This window comes from Megalobrama amblycephala, linkage group LG5 (genome assembly GCF_018812025.1).
Source record: "Megalobrama amblycephala isolate DHTTF-2021 linkage group LG5, ASM1881202v1, whole genome shotgun sequence".
NCBI classification, from domain to species: Eukaryota; Metazoa; Chordata; class Actinopteri; order Cypriniformes; family Xenocyprididae; genus Megalobrama; species Megalobrama amblycephala.
In genome coordinates this window covers 38,065,605-38,083,588 of record NC_063048.1, presented here as the reverse complement: position 1 = coordinate 38,083,588, position 17,984 = coordinate 38,065,605, and the positions used below count along the sequence as shown (strand labels likewise).

The 17,984-nt window shown below is 32.5% G+C and overlaps 1 protein-coding gene across 2 annotated transcripts in view; it reads right to left on the bottom strand.

The window, feature by feature from the left end:
* The window catches only part of LOC125269307 (1-phosphatidylinositol 4,5-bisphosphate phosphodiesterase beta-1), a 78,689-nt gene that overhangs the window by 23,779 nt on the left and 36,926 nt on the right, over nucleotides 1-17,984 (bottom strand). For both annotated transcript variants that reach the window (XR_007185073.1, XM_048192208.1), the window contains exons 10-15: nucleotides 10,812-10,958; nucleotides 9,273-9,430; nucleotides 7,970-8,052; nucleotides 7,535-7,619; nucleotides 7,248-7,434; nucleotides 2,807-2,880 (exon numbers count right to left, since the gene is read on the bottom strand). Coding sequence is in view for 1 of the 2 variants with exons in the window: in XM_048192208.1 (XP_048048165.1) it covers nucleotides 2,807-2,880; nucleotides 7,248-7,434; nucleotides 7,535-7,619; nucleotides 7,970-8,052; nucleotides 9,273-9,430; nucleotides 10,812-10,958 (734 nt within the window). In the remaining variant the exon portion in view is untranslated. The remainder of the gene's footprint in view (nucleotides 1-2,806; nucleotides 2,881-7,247; nucleotides 7,435-7,534; nucleotides 7,620-7,969; nucleotides 8,053-9,272; nucleotides 9,431-10,811; nucleotides 10,959-17,984) is intronic.

Here is a 17,984-nt window from a genome sequence, read left to right as displayed (position 1 = left end):
TGTTAATGTCAACTAGAACAAAACTATCATTTCGATCATTTAAATAAAGCTGAAACAAAATATAAATATAAGAGGAAAAACTAGAAATGAGGGAAAATGTTAGAAATTAGAAAAAAAATAGAAATGTTGAAAAAAAAACCTGCAAATGTTGATGATTAACTGAAATGAATGAATGAATGAATTAATTAATTAATTAATAAATTTAAGTACTAAAATTGTTAAAACTAAAACTGAAATAAAAATAAAGATATACAGAAATGTAAAAAAAAATAGAAAAAAATAGAAATTAGAAACATTGCCATGGCAACTATATTGAAGTACTAAAATTACAAAAAGATTTTTTAAAAGATTTTTTTTTAAATAAAATTAATAAATACATTAAAGCTAAATAGAAATATTTTAAAAGAAACCAACAAAAAATAGAAACTGGAAATGTTGCCTTGTCTACTAACTGAAATAAATAAATAAATAAATAAACTTAAGTACTAAAATTGCTAAAACTAAAACTGAAATAAAAGTAAAGCCATACAAAAATATTTGTAAAAAATATAAAAACTAAAAGAAAAAAAAAAATACATTAAAGCTATATAGAAATATTTTAAAATAAACCAACAAAAATAGAAATCAGAAACATTGCCTTGGCAACTATATTGAAATAAGTTTAAGTACTAAATTATTTTTATTATTGTTATTTTATTAAACTAATAAAAATATATTAAAGCTATATAGAAATATTTTAAAAGAAACCAACAAAAATAGAAATTGGAAATGTTGCCTTGTCTACTAACTGAAATAAATAAATAAATAAATAAATAAACAAACTTAAGTACTAAAATTGCTAAAACTAAAACTGAAATAAAAATAAAGATATACAGAAATGTAAAAAAAAAAAAGAAAAAAAAATAGAAATTAGAAACATTGCCATGGCAACTATATTGAAGTACTAAAATTACAAAAATATTTTTTAAAATATATATTTTTTTTTATAAAATTAATAAATACATTAAAGCTAAATAGAAATATTTTAAAAGAAACCAACAAAAAATAGAAACTGGAAATGTTGCCTTGTCTACTAACTTAAATAAATAAATAAATAAATAAATAAATAAACAAACAAACTTAAGTACTAAAATTGCTAAAACTAAAACTGAAATAAAAGTAAAGCCATACAAAAATATTTTTAAAAAATATAAAAACTAAAAGAAAAAAAAATACATTAAAGCTATATAGAAATATTTTAAAAGAAACCAACAAAAATAGAAATCAGAAACATTGCCTTGGCAACTATATTGAAATAAGTTTAAGTACTAAATTATTTTTATTATTATTATTTTATTAAACTAATAAAAATACATTAAAGCTATACAGAAATATTTTAAAAGAAACCAACAAAAAAATAGAAATTGGAAATGTTGCTTTGTCTACTAACTGAAATAAGTTTAGGTTAAAGTCTTACAATTACTAAAACTAAAACTGAAATAAAAATAAATTAAAGCTGTATAGAAATATAAATAAAATGACAAAAGCACATAACAAAATTACTAAAATGAAAACTGAAAATATAAAACAAAAGCAAATATATCTGCAAGATATTAACAACTACGGGGAAAAGTACTGCAGACAAACAGTCTTAAGAGGTATTTTGGCATCATGCCTCAAATTTGTTGCTGTGGTATACAAATATGATTTTGTCTACCAACCCAAAACTCGTAACTTTTTGTTGGCACAGTCTGAAGATGATACGATTTGATTTTGGTGGAAATCGGATGAGTGGTCTAGGAGGAGTAGTAAAATAGTAGGTTTTGAAAGAAAACCAAAAAGGCGGACAGGAAGTTTGACCAAATATGGCAAAATTGGTATCTATGTTCTCGGCATGACCCAAGGTTCATTCATTTCAATAAGCTAATTTAATCAAAAGTTATTAGCATTTCATTATAACTTTTGACCACAAGGTGGCGCTGCCCCAAACTTTTTAAATACCTTGTGGGCATGGTGGCAAAGACACATACTGAGTTTCATAACCATATGCCAATGTGTTCGTAAAATATAGCATTTTACGACAAAATTCTAAATGGTCGACATCCAAAATGGCCGGTATGGAAAAATTGGATATCAGTTGACTCGGAATGCCACCCTGAATCTAACAAGACCACATTTATGATTTTTGGACAAACCGTTCAGAAACTATAAGCAAAATAGCCGTTTTTTGTATATCTCCAGACCAGTAGGTGGCACTGCACCGAAACGCAGCACATAACCTCAGGTCATGCTTGTGGCGACATGGATTAAGTTTGGTGTGAATACAATAAAGTTTTGAGGAGATACAGCCTTACGTCAATTTTCACAAGCGCTACATAAAATTTTGCGCATTTTTTGAAAACGGCGCCATGGTCTGAAGATAATCTGGTTCAATTTCCGTGAAAAAAAAAAAAAATTAATGACGGAAAATTATGTGCATTCGTTCAAAAGTTTTTAGCATAAATGTGAGTGCAAATTTGGACAGCTGGTGGCGCTAGAGGGAATGAGTTAGAGACTCCAAATTTGCTGTGGTGACAGTTTAGACTGTCCTCTATCTGTGTGCCAAATTTCATAACTTTCCCTCAAGCGATTCTATGGACTGCCGTAGACTACGTGAGTGGAAGAAGAAGAAGAAATGGAAGGACACAAAGAATGCCAACGATTACAGTAGGTGCCTACACACCTTTGTGCCTGACCCCTAATTATAGCATTAATAAATACTATCATTGTAAATAAATAAATATTTATAGATACACATCTATCAATAAAAACACAAACTCATACTGACCTCGTCTGACTTCTTACAGTCGTCATCGTCATCATCTTCATCCTCGTCATCCTCAGCCTCCACCTCTGCAGGCGCTAAATGACAAAAATAAACGTATACGTCAATCAAATCCCAAATATGAGAAGCAAACAGTGATTTGCAAACACATGCGCAGCTTAACCAGACGTCCTGAGAGTCAGTTTTGTCACACGTCTCCATCCACTCAATATATGCAGAGCTGGTGTGAGATAAGATAGAGCTCAGAGACAGGAAGTTCTGTTAATCCCATGATAAAGAGAGCAGATGTGTGTGGCTTTAAGATGCTAAGACATAATCAATGAGTCTGAACACGCGAGACCTTCACCACCTGCTGCTTTAAAGGGATAGTTCATGCTCAATGGAAAATTCAGACATCATTTACTCAACCTCGTGTTATTGCAAACATGGACTATTTCACACAGCAGACAGTTTAAAGTGACGACATCACTGTCTGCAAAAACGCCATGTGATCCAATGAAAGAGATTCCTACAGGTTTGTAACAACACTGTCATTTCACAACACCAGTCAAATGTTTGGAATAATTAATATTTGGTAAAAGTCTCTTCTGCTGCATTTATCTGAAAATTTATTTGTAAAATGTAATTTATTCATGTGATCAAAGCTGCATATATTGACTGCTCAAGAAACATTTCTGATTATCATCAATGTTGAATACAGTTGAGCTGCTTCATATTTTTCTGGAAACCATGACACACTACCATTCAAAATTATTATTTTTTTTTTAAAGTAATATTTAAAAAAAACAAACAGATATTCATATTTTTATTCAATAAGGACGCATTAAATTGCTCAAAAGTGACAGTAAAGACATTTATAATGTTAAAAACATTCTACTTCAAATAAATGCTGTTCTTTTGAACTTTCAACTCTGCAATTCGGAATTCTGAAAAAAATGTATCACAATTTCGACAAAAATTTAAGGATTCTGAGAAATAAAGTCAGAATTGCGCGTTATAAAGTCACAACTGCGAGAAATAGTCAAAACTGTGAGAAATAAACTTACAATTGCGAGTTATAGTCACAATTGCGTTATAAACTCACTTGCGAGAAATAGTCACATTTGCGCACTATAAAGTCACAATTGCGCGCTATAATGTCAGAATTGTGAGTTATACAGTCAGAATTGCGAGTTATAAAGTCAGACTTGGGAGAAATAGTCACAATTGTGCGTTATAGTCAGAATTGCGAGTTATGAAGTCAGAATTTTGAGAAATAAAGTCAGATTTCGAGATATAAAGTCAGAATTGCGAGATATAAAGTCAGAATTACGAGAAATAAAGTCAGAATTACGAGAAATAAAGTAAGAATTACGAGATATAAAGTCAGAATTGTGAGATATAAAGTCAGAATTGCGAGATATAAAGTCAGAATTACGAGAAATAAAGTAAGAATTGCGAGTTATAAAGTCAGAATTGCGAGAAATAAAGTCAGAATTGCGAGTTATAAAGTCAGAATTGCGAGTTATAAAGTCAGAATTGCGAGTTATAAAGTCAGAATTGCGAGAAATAAAGTCAGAATTGCGCGATATAAAGTCAGAATTACGAGAAATAAAGTCAGAATTACGAGAAATAAAGTAAGAATTGCGAGTTTTAAAGTCAGAATTGCGAGAAATAAAGTCCGAATTGCGAGTTATAAAGTCAGAATTGCGAGTTATAAAGTCAGAATTACGAGAAATAAAGTAAGACTTGCGAGTTATAAAGTCAGAATTACGAGAAATAAAGTCAGAATTGCGAGAAATAAAGTCAGAATTGCGAGAAATAAAGTCAGAATTGTGAGTTATAAAGTCAGAATTGCGAGAAATAAAGTCAGAATTGCGAGAAATAAAGTCAGAATTGCGAGTTATAAAGTCAGAATTGCGAGTTATAAAGTCAGAATTGCGAGTTATAAAGTCAGAATTGCGAGAAATAAAGTCAGAATTGCGAGTTATAAAGTCAGAATTGCGAGTTATAAAGTCAGAATTGCGAGAAATAAAGTCAGAATTGCGAGTTATGAAGTCAGAATTGCGAGAAATAAAGTCAGAATTGCGAGATATAAAGTCAGAATTGCGAGTTATAAAGTCAGAATTGCGAGTTATAAAGTCAGAATTACGAGAAATAAAGTCAGAATTGTAAACAATTGCAAGATATAAAAGTGCAATTCTGACTTTTTTACTCGCAATTGTGAGATATAAACTTGCAATGGCGAGTTATAATGTCCAATTCTGAGGAAAAAAAGAAGGACTTTATAACTCGCAATTGCGAGTTAATATCATGCAATTCTGAGTCTGAAAAAAGTCAAAATTACGAGATAAAAAGTCGCAATTATACCTTTTTTATTTTTTATTCAGTGGTGGAAACAAGCTCCAATAGAAAACAGTTATTTTAAATTGTAATAGTATTTCACAATATTACTGTTTTTATTGTAATTTTGATCAAATAAATGCATGCTTGGTGAGCAGAAGAGACTTCTTTTAAAAAACATTTAAAAAATCGTAATGCTACCAATCTTTTGACCGATGGTGTATTCTTCTACAAATGAGTCTTTAAGCTGTATTTGGTCCTGAAATCATGCGCATCATTTATTTCCTGATAATGCAGCCATGAATCACTTCAGCCAGCATGATTTCAGACAAGAGTTCAGGTGTCTGTGGTGCTGCAGGTGGAGGTCTCGAGGAATCTACGCCCTGCTGAGGAACCAGCTGTTCAACATCTGCTTTCCGCCTGAATGCTGTCTGGATTCAACCTTTAAAAACCTCTAGCATCCATCACAGGCTCCTGACGCCTCCGTCAGACATAAACGCACACGTCTCCGACCTGCAGAGGGTCTGTCGGCACACCGGCGCTCGAAAATGTCAGATGCTTGACTCTCCACATGCAGCTTTACACAGAGACCAACTCACGGCCCTGGGAACGGCGGCGCTAATCGAGCTGCTGACGAGTTTATGACGTTTGCTACTGTGCTTTCTTTCTTTCAACTAAAGATCGAGCCTTGAAAGGGGACATATCAAGGGCTTTCATTTCACCTAAGAGAAGTTTCAAATAAGAGGGATGAATACACTACATCGATCAGAGACCAGTTTTCAAATAACACACGTCAGAAATCATATACTGGATCAAGTTATAATTATGGTGTCTGTAATTTAAACTCCAAGGCATTTATGTTGAACATCTATCAAACCATTAACCAGTGAATATACCAAACAAACCAAGCTCAGAACTGTATACATTTATACATTATATTATATTATATTATATTATATTATATTATATTATATTATATTATATTATATTATATTATATTATATTATATTATATTATATTATATTATATTATATTATATTATAATTAAAAAATATATATAAATAACAAAATGATATTAAAATATTAATTTTTTAACAATTTATTAATTTGACTATTTTTTATATTGTATATTTACAATTTAGCACTGCATACAAATTTAATATAAATACTAAAATAATAATAGTATGGTATATATTACATATAATAATATCATTATATTTTTATATAACATTATATTATATATTTACAATTTAGAAATGTATACAAAATTAATATAAATAATATAAAATAAAATGAATTATAATATAGTAATACAGCATATATAATACATAATAATATAAAATTACACGTTATTAACCATTTACAAATTGAATTTTAATTTTTTTATATTGCATATTTACAATTTAGAAATGTAAACAAATTTAATATAAATGCTAAAATAATAATAGTATGGTATATTACATATAATAATATCATTACATTTATTAATTTACAAATGTAATATAACATATATATATATATATATATATATATATATATATATATATATATATATATATAATTTACTAGTCTAATTTTCTAATTCTTTATATTATATATTTACAATTTAGAAATGTATACAAAATTAATATGAATAATATAAAATAAAATGAATTATAATATAGTAATACAGCGTATATCATGCATAATAATATAAAATTACACATTATTAAACATTTACAAATTGAATTTTAATTTTTTATATTGCAAATTTACAATTTAGAAATGTATACAAATTTAATATAAATGCTAAAATAACAATAGTATATTATAGATAATAATATAGAATTATATTTTATTATTAATTTACACATTTAATTTGAATATTTTACATAGAATACTTTACAATAACTATGTCCTGCATGTTTTAAAATCAAACACTGTCAGTCATGTACGTGAACATTTCAATTATTGGCTGATTGTTTGAAAGTCTCGCCCATTTGAGATCTCGTCCAATCATCACACACTGTCCAGTCAACATCAATTCTTGCTTCATTGAGAATCAAGTACTGACTTCACAATCAGTCACACAGATTTCAAGGGAAAAACAGTCCAAGCGTGAAGAACAGGAGCCCTTTAATACCTGCAGGCCCAGCGCTGGGTGACGAAGGCTCAAACACGCTGGACGAGTCGCTGTTGGTGTTGGACACCTGCTCGGACAGCTTCTTCTTCGTGCTGCCGTCAGATGGTTTCGGGTGAGATTTCTTGTTCTTGATGAGGATCTTTCCCATGAGCTCTTGAGGGCTTGGCAGAGGAACTCCAGACTCGAGCTGAAACGCCACAACAGAATCTGTTTTGAGAACACTGGCTCGGCCGGAACGGACTCGACCACAAAAAGAGCACAAACGGATGTGGGAGTGATAAACTTACAGGGTATTTCTCAAGCGGCTCGGTCAGTAGTGCGTCCCCGAATATCGATCTGCAATATTCTGCCATTTTGGCTTGCTGTTTGGGGCTGAGATTCAATATAAACACCATTAGAGCTGTCATGAAACAGCCATCGCAACACGTTAACACAATTAGTTTCTTGCAACGTTTGCATGCATCTCTCGCTACATGTCCTTCTGTGACTGGAATGAAATTCCCAGACTGCATGCACATCGTGTCATCTTTGATTTCATGCAGAAAATAAAGCGAGCGCTCAAGCCGCCACATCTCACAAGAGAACAATGATGACTGAAAACAAATTATGCATTTCAGAGACGGTTATAATCGCTCTACTCCTTGTTGCCATAGTTGCAGTCGGCCCCTGAGGAGCCGCGGCGCTACGGGACGGAGAGCATCAGCGTGTGCGGCTTCACTTACGAGTCCACATGATTCTCAAAGGACAGGATGACAGGGAAAGGAGACGTTTTGAAAGCGCACTCCGCTATAGCTTCGATCACTTCCTGGAAAACAAGGACAGAATTCAAACGGGAAATATTTAGATATGTCAATGTGCAATATCTCTATTTACATCTCTAATGTTTTATTGCAGTTATAACAGAGAATGCACTGCTAACTGATTTTTTATTATTGTACTTTGTTACTGAATACAATGTATTTTAAAAACTATATATATATATATATGCACACAATTTAAATATACAATTTATATATACATATTTACAATTTAAAAATGTATACAAATTTATTTTTAGTTTGTAATATATTGTATAATTACAATTCAGAAATGTACACACATTTATATTTCATTTACAATTTACAAATTACATTTTAATTTATAATATTTTATACATTTTGTGTAATTCTGCAGAATACATTTAAATATGGTAATAAATAAAATGTACTAAACTCTTAGCTATAAACTCTTAGTATAAATATAAAAATAAATATAATTATATATAAAAAATTATAAAATCATATATATATATATATATATATATATATATAAACATTTATGTAATGAAATATATAACTGTTATATATTTATAAAAAATTATAATTATATATATATATATATATAAAATATAGAATAAAATGAAAAATAACATATATATACAGTATATATATATATATATATATATATATATATATATATATATATATATATATAATATCAAACAAAACAAACAATAAATTAAGAATTTTAAAAACTAATTTGCATATATATATATATATATAATATATAATATAAAGTTAAACAAATAATGAATTAATAATTATTAATATTAATTAGCTTTAATAAAGTTAAAAGCACTCAGTTTTATTTTATAAATGTATACAATTTAATTTTAATTTGTTGTATATTGTATAATTACAGTTTAGAAATATACACACATATATATTTCATTTACAATTTACAAATTAAATTTTGAAAAAGCTAACAAATAATGAATAATGAATTAATAATTATTAATAATAATTAGCTTTAATAAAGGTCAAATGAAACAAGCACTCATAGGGCTGCTAACTTCAGCACACAGATTTAGCATTGCCTTTGTATCAGTCAGTGAAAACATGACTCAGTGCACCTAACCAATTATTGTCTATTTTTTATAGAAAGAAAGTTAAGCACTACTTAACTGCAGGCACTGATGAAAAGCTGTGTGATAACTCAAAACTGAACCAGGCTCTCGTGTGAGTGTGGTGGTGGGCTGCAGGTCACCTTGAAGGAGATTTCTGAGGTCATGGTGAAGCCGTGAGTGATGACGGGTTCCTCCTCCGCCGTACGCCCCTTCCAGCAGTCCAGCTCCACACAGCGGCAGCCAGACAACAGCGTCTGCCGATACATCTCCACCGAGGAGTTACCCGCAAGCTGACCCGCTGACAACACACACACACACACACACACACACACACACACACACACACACACACACACACACAAACCCCTTAGCAAATGCTGGGAAGAATGCTGACTTCATGCAGAAACCAATATGCACTCAAGCAAATACTTTGCTTGACTCATATGGACTGAATTATGATACTTTCATGGTGTTTGTCCTTTTTTGAACTTGACAGAATTCTCCTCATGCATTTAATGAAAAAACAACAACAACAACAGTATATTGTTGTTCAGCTTGGAACAGCATAAAGGTAAAAAAAAGAACACAGGTTTCATTTTGGGGAGAATTTTAATTATATTATATTATATTATATTATATTATATTATATTATATTATATTATATTATATATATATATTATATTATATTATATTATATTATATTATATTATATTATATTATCCATTCATTCTCCAAACTGCATATCATCTGTAGGGTTGCTGGAATTAAATATTATGTTATGTTATGTTATGTTATGTTATGTTATGTTATGTTATGTTATGTTATGTTATGTTATGTTATGTTATGTTATGTTATGTTATGTTATGTTATGTTATGTTCGTAATTTCTCAGCTGATTTAGAAGGAAATTTTGTGTAATTCTGCAGAATAGACCTGAATATGGTAATAAATAAAATGTACTATACAGTATATATTATTACAATTAGTACTATATCTTCCCATATACATTTACATGTATAATATTACATTGTATATTTACAATTGACCAATTTATAAAAATTTCAATGTATTATATTTTATTTACAATGAACAAATGCTAACAACAAGAGATCTACAGCTTGCATATTTTTAAATTCACCTGCATTATGATACTTTCATGGTGTTTTCTATATAAAAAATGAAGACAGAAGTTTGATTTTTGGGTGCACTGTTCCTTTAAGAACACAGTTGAGTATGTACTTCAGCAGCTCTGCACTACCTGCTCCGGCTGTGTTTTAGATTGATACATTAGCAGAATATTCACCATAATTGCATTTATAATTTATTTCTTGGTTTTTGAGGCCTATAGCTGAGCATGCGGTGTGTTCTCGGATCTCTTCTGATAATTGGCTCTTATGTAATGTAATGCACTTTACCGTAAGCAGGTTTAAATGTAAATGTACTAATTCATGTAAAACATTGCCAAATGTGGAGTTATTATTGTAGAGCTTATAAAGCACTGCTTTCAAATGATTCTTCTTCTCTGCACTTTTATGCAAACCAATTATCATCATTACTTATACAATGTTAAGATCAGTCAGTCTGAGGTGTGCAGTCTATTATGCGATTTTGCAGCTTTGTTCGGTATTGTTTCTTACATCTTTTTGCATATTGCACCAGGCGATATGTCTGTTGTGGTACCTGTGAGGTAGGTGTTGTGGGAGGAGTTGATGAAGTAATGAGAGAGAGGGAAGGTCATGTCTTCACTCTGGTCCAGTTTTTCTGCAGGAATGACGCTGTTCTCTTGACTGATCAGATACCTGGAGAAGCCCTCGACTGAGATCTGCCCTGTTACACAAATAACACAATACATCAGAAAAAGAGGCACATGCTACACACACACACACACACACACACATTATATTGTAAATGTAAACATTTCCAAAGGTCAGCATTCTCCCCTAAAAGTGATCGGGCAGACCAAACCGTAAGTCAAAGAGACTTGAAACTTTGAGGGTTGGTAATACTCACACTGTCTACAACTTCACCAATGCTCACCCTGATGGGCCTGACAGGGGCGCTACAGCGGTCAAAAGTACGAAATGGCTCGCAACTCAGAAATTTTCGGGTAATTTGTATTTTTTGAAAAACCTACTTTTGTGAACTAGTCCTAGGTTTTTGGCCCGATCGGAACTAAACCAGTGACTAAACCCCCCAGGTTCTCCGGGGTCTGATTGTCAATAATTATCAAAAAAAAGTTGAAATTTCGATTCACGGTCCCTAAGGCCCACCAAATGTTCGAAGTGCTTTTACTAAAATGGCTATAACTCGTGAACGGAATGAAATATTTTCACCAAATTTGGCACAACTATGTATAAGCTCATTCTGTGGTCACGTGAAAAAGGACGTGGCGACCGGCCACTTGGTGGTGCTATAACTGGAAAAAACATGAAAATGGCTATAACTACTTCATCGTTGGTCTGATTGACTTGAAAATTGACATGCAATTTCTTTGTCCGAGTTGACATGATTGTTTGTGATGGAGGCCAATCGAAATGAAACTCGCTGGGCCTGTTTGACTCACAGCCTCTAGCCTGTGGAAAATTCGAAAGAAATCGGTCACCTTCGCATTTTTCACGTGCGTAAAGGATTGTATATCCAACGATTTTCGCACACACGCCCACAACATTCATACCACATGATAGAACTTCTCATTCTGAGCAACTTTGTCTCTAGGACCGTCACTGTCCATCGAATCGTTCGTTAAATATTGGAGATTTTTGGCGAACTAGTTCTAGGTTTTTGGCTCAACGTCAATAACTGTTAGAAAGCTTTATAAACCATATATTTTCTATGGTAAATTGCTTGTATTGGCTGTAAATGGTCATTTCCATCTATGATCGAGATGTTTACAGGTTTGCTAAATAAAACATAATACCTTTTAACACGTGCTTAAAGGCCTTAAGGCTCTTGAACCCCAATAATTGCGGCTCGCAGCTATATTTTGAAACACAATTATTTTGGAACACTTTCTTTCTGTCAATTTTAAACAGTTTAATAAGAAAATGCCCTTGAATGGTAGTGTAGTTTTCATAGCAGCATCATTATGGCATCAAAAAGTGATACAATCAAGATCGCATTGTGTTCTATTCACCTACATGTGCATTCAACAGAGGATATTTCACCTCAGAAAATTATCACTCTCTTTTGCACCTAAAGTAACGACTTGTCTCATCGAGTAAATTAGCACTGCGACTGCAAACAGACTTCAAATTAAACTCAAGCTGGAAGATCAGTGTTCCCTAAACAGCATTCGCGGTTGAAGGGAAGACACTGGGGGACGAGTGTCCCCTGCGACTAATTCTCACCAGCAGTTTACATTAATTAAACTCATTCTTTGCAGAGCTCCAAAGGTAATTAACCGTGGCCCTCTTTACGGCTGGAAGGCAGCGCTCAGGCTCAACGATCACCGCCGTCTGTGTCACTCCAAAGCAAACAGCCCTTGATTTGCACACCGAAATAACACAAACCACCTCGAAAAGGGGAGTCAAATGGTTTTTAAAGACTACAATTACTGCACACTGCTGAAATTCAGCAATTGTCTTGTCGAGTTAAATGGAGAATGAAAGAACAGGAACGAGATAAGAATATAGATTGTATCTGTTGTCACAGTCTTGCATCCTAAGGTGGTTTTCTAGTTTCAACCGGCCACCAAGATGTTCAGACAGGTCTTGTTTAAAGATTTTAGAGGGTTTTTACACTTTGGTCAAGCTGGAAGACCAGAAGCCATTATGTTAAGACTCAAAGGGGTCATGAATTGAGAAATCAACTTCCTTGTTAGTCCAATTAAAGCTTTTATTGACCCCAGGCTCAGCGAACGACTCGTACTGGAACGTGCCTATAGATAGGTGAAACCCCGCCTCCATAGAAGAAATCAACACATACTTCATCATTGCAACGTTAGCCCCGCCCACTGGCATGTTAGTGAGATGAGGAGAGAAATAACATTAAAATAACATTATACCTTTCAAAGGATCCTAATGCAGGAATATGGTTATTTATTTTCAACAATGTGAATGTCTCAGTTGAGCTTTATTTATTTGTATTCGGTACATTTCACTGTGGATTCTTTGGTAAATCAATCGCATTTCGGTGCAAACAGACTTTTACGATATGGACTCGACAGTAATGCAACAACATGTCAGTAACTGTGTTCATTCTAATGCCTGATCTGATATTAATGATTCATGTACAGTCAGATGATCTTTGTCTGTGTGTGTCAGTCTATGTGTTAGTTTGTCTGTGTGTCAACTTCACGTTGTTTCTCTTAGTAGGATGAAAATAATCTGTTATTTAAATGGTGATTAAATGATAAATAAAAAGCGATTAAAGAACGCTCCCTTTATAATCGCTGGACCTGTCAAACTGCGCAAGTTTTTTTGGACTTGTGCCAAAATTCACATTTTATTCAACGAATTTCTTAGTTACATTGAGTTTGCACTGTTAGTTTTGATGAAAGCATTCGTTAGTGTGCAGAAATTTAGTTACAATGACGAGATCACAGCTTTCATGAGCTCAACAACATGTCTGTGATTGACTACAATGTTCATCACTGCAACCTTTCATGCCACGATCTAAATATAATGCCATAGATTTAAATGTAATCAACACTTTTCACGATTAGTTAACTTTGCAAGCTGTAATAGTAAAAACGTGCTAAAACGCAGTTCATGAGTCCTAATGGAAGTAAAATAATGCCAAATGTATTTGAAACAAAAAAGCTTGTTGAATTGCACTACTTGAAATAAATATGCATTGCATTAACCGTACTTGCATTTTAATATGTTTTAAAACCACAGAGATTTGATCATAAAACAAAGCATTTAAATATCATCTTACTAAGACATACTATTGGCAGATATAAAGTGACGACTGATATTTATATGCATTTTATGTCAGTATTCGGTTATACTAAAATGATCATTGATTTACAAGCATCAGAATTTCATCTTACTTTTTTGTCCTTATACATATCAGCATCTGCAACAAATTGCATATTTTTGCTCCATATTCTCACTATATCATACTATATGAGCCATAAAAGCTTGATGCATCGAATATGACACTCAACTAAAAAAAAATGCTTTTTTATACAACTTTTTTTTTTGAAAGCTTCAATAAACTGTTCCATTTCAAAACATTAGATTTGTCTGACTTATTTCATATGTATACAGTAGATGATTGCAACTGGTCCCAGCTAAACCAGCAAAGACCAGAAAACCATCTTTAAGTTGTTGTTTTTTTTTTACAGCCATTTCAAATATAAAAATAAGCACCATGTGTCCAGGGTTTATTGACAATCGGACAATGAATGCCACTCGGACACAATGTAATCCTGCCACCGCAGACCATTTCCGCATTTACAACCCAATCTACAATCAATACTATGCAAATATGTGTGCCTCGCGTGGGCGTTCGACTGTCCACCGCCTGTCTTTGAGATTGGACTGAGAAAATAGAGTCGGTAATCTGTGTGACAGCAGTGTGTCATGCTAGAACCGCGAGCTAAAGAGCCTGATGATCATCCTCATCTATCGCCATCACTGGCCCCTCTGGACTCAATGTGCCTAATCAATCACCTGTCACAGGCTAACGGCCTCCCGCGCATTATCATCCACTGACCTGATCTCCAGTTTGCCCATGGAGCCTTGTGCTCTGAGAGATATAAATAAACTGGCTCGACTGCGGCGTCGGACTGCATCTCGGGAGTTATTGTTGCTATGGTAATGAAAGGTGGAGAATGTTATGGAGGTTTTGTTTTCTTAGAATAAAAATAAGAAAACTCAAAAGCTCTGTCCAAAAACAAGTGCACTTCCATGCTGTCTACCTCCTACATGGGCAGCTGCCTTCTAAGGCAACATCCCAACTGACATTGATACTTATAAATTAGATAAAATAATACATACTGCACAAAAAAAGTTTGGTTATTGTACACAAAAATGCTGGGTTAAAAACAACCCAAGTTGGGTTAAATATGGACAAACCCAGCAGTTGGGTTAAATGTTTGAAAAAAAAAAAATACTATATTGCTTGCTTAAAATGAACCCAAAATATGTTGGAAATTAAAAATCAGACACATATTTACTAGAGGCAACAATAATTTTTATTAATAAGAATTTTAATAAATGTTTATTATTTAATTATTATTTATTAAACATATAAATAAATGTTAATTTATTAAACATTAATAAATGTTCATTTCCAACCTATTTTGGGTACAATTTAAGCAAGCAATACAGTCATTTTTAAACAATAGTTGAGTTAAATAAAACTACCCAGCAGGCTGGGTCAAACATTTTACCCAACCGCTGAGTTTGTCCATTTTTAATAGTATCAATTATACTTTTCAGTTTAGAATGAATAGGTTTAATTAGTATTATTAGTGTATTAATTAGTGTATTAAAATACTAATTATAAAATATGCTTATACTAATGATATACTGAAATAATTATATGCAAATAATATACTTAATAATCAGCATATTAAATTAGTGAATTTACATCGAAGGCATCATCCCAATTGAAACAGATCCTTATAAATGAGAGATTTATAACATATAAGCATAAAAATATACACTGCACAAAAATGTTGGGTAAAATACATTTTTTTAATGGGATTAAACTACTTATAGCTATTCTTTTGAGTTTAGAATTAATTAGTATATTAATTAGTATATTAATATACTAATTATATACTAAAATGTACTTATATTAATATAAATGAATATAATATGCTTAATTAGTATACATAATATACTAATTAATATACTAATTGCTATATTAAAAGAGTGAATTTACATAAGCAGTTTCCTTCTAAAGCAATAACTCGACTGAAACAGAGGTTTTAAATGTATATGCATAAAAATATATATACTACACAAAAATGTTGGGTAAAACAATACATTTTTAATTGGATAAAACTATTTATATCTATACTTTTCAGTTTAGAATGAATTTGTATATTAGTATTGGTAGGTTAATTAGTATAATAATATACTAATTATACACTAAAATGTACTTACATTAATATATATATAAATATAATATGCTTAATTAGTATATTAAAATAGTATATTAATTAGTAAACTAATTATTAGTATTTTGTTTTCCCAAATGCGCTACAAAATCTGTATTTCAGCTAATGGATTAAGGCGAACATCGCAATCTAATTAATATTCATGAGCCTGTGTGCTGATTCGCTGAAAGCAAATTTCCTGAGGAGGTAAAAGAAATGAATGACTAAGAATATCTGATAAAAAATATACAGTTTGGTTGTTGCAACAAAGTTTCAGACCTAAATTTTCATGACTCAAATGTGAATGATGTTTCTGTAAAGTTTAATATTTGGGCTTGCGAACAGTATCTGATATAAGCGTATAAAACTGATGGGACGGGATAGTTCCTGCACCCCTGGTTAAATCCCGAGGAATTTGCCGTTTGAACCGACAGAGAACATTGAAAGACAGGAATCCATCACTGTTTTAATGTGGCTGTCAATCAACAAGTCGGGTGGAAAAACTAATGAGGGATTAGATTTCATATTAGTATGATGACAGAAACAGACGGCGTTATATTATAAAGGCCTCATTAAAAAACTCATGGGAACACAGGGCCAAAACCACCCACATAATTATCAGTGATAATCAATTACATTCATTCGAGCTGTCCATCAGCAATCGATAAATAAACACCTCCAAACCGAGCTAATTCTCGTCTGTGGAATCTGTCTTTCTCAGACCGCCGGGGATGATGGGATACAGATAAACCATGATTCTGCCAAGACAATCAATAGTCTGTGCTGGTGGATTAAAACATTTACTGCCAGGAAAATCTCAAAAATGAGAACTGTCACTGAACAGAGCCATGTTTAATTTAAGAGCTGTGGTGAAGGGGAAGATTTTCAGTGAATAAAGATTACATTTGAGTCTTTTTCTCACATAAAGCATCATATGACTTCAGAAGATTTGGAATATAGTAAAATTAGTCATATGAACTTCTGTTATGGTGTTCTTTTAGTTAATATTAAATGCGCACTCTAGAGACGGCCCCGTACTGTTTCTCTTGTTTTATTGTTGCTGGAGTATCCGAGTGTAAAGGCTATGCCCACTTCTGGAATAAGGGGTGGAGTGCAGCAGCTCATTTGCATTTAAAGTGGCGGTTGATTATGATTTCACTTTTTTAACTTTAGTTAGTGTGTAATGTTACTGTTTGAGCATAAACAACATCTACAAAGTTATGATGCTCAAAGTTCAATGCAAAACGAGATATTTTTCTCCACAGCAACTACATAAATTTATCCACTAACCATTCAGAAATGTCCAGTTTCATTCTAAAAGTTGTAACTTCTTCCTGAGTCTCTCCATCAGTGTCGACTCCGGTTTGAACAATGTAAGGCTGAACACCGTTACTGACAATCCTCATTTTGGCTGCGTGAGATTCTCCAGCTTTGTTGTTGCTGAGCTGTTAAATCTCTGCCCTCTTCTGGAAAGGGGGCTGGGAGCAGCAGCTCATTTGCATTTAAAGGGACACACACAAAAACGTTGTGTTTTTGCTCACACCCAAATAGAGGCAAATTTGACAAGCTATAATAAATGATCTGTGGGGTATTTTGAACTGAAACTTCACAAACACATTCTGGAGACACCAGAGACTTATATTACATCTTGTGAAAAGGGACATTATAGGACCCCATTAATATTAAGCGAGTTCTCTGGAAACGGCCCGTACTGTTTCTCCTGTTTTGTTGTTGCTGGAGTGTCCAATGCACGGGCTGTAAAGGCACTGCCCACTTCTGGAATAAGGGGTGGGGTGCAG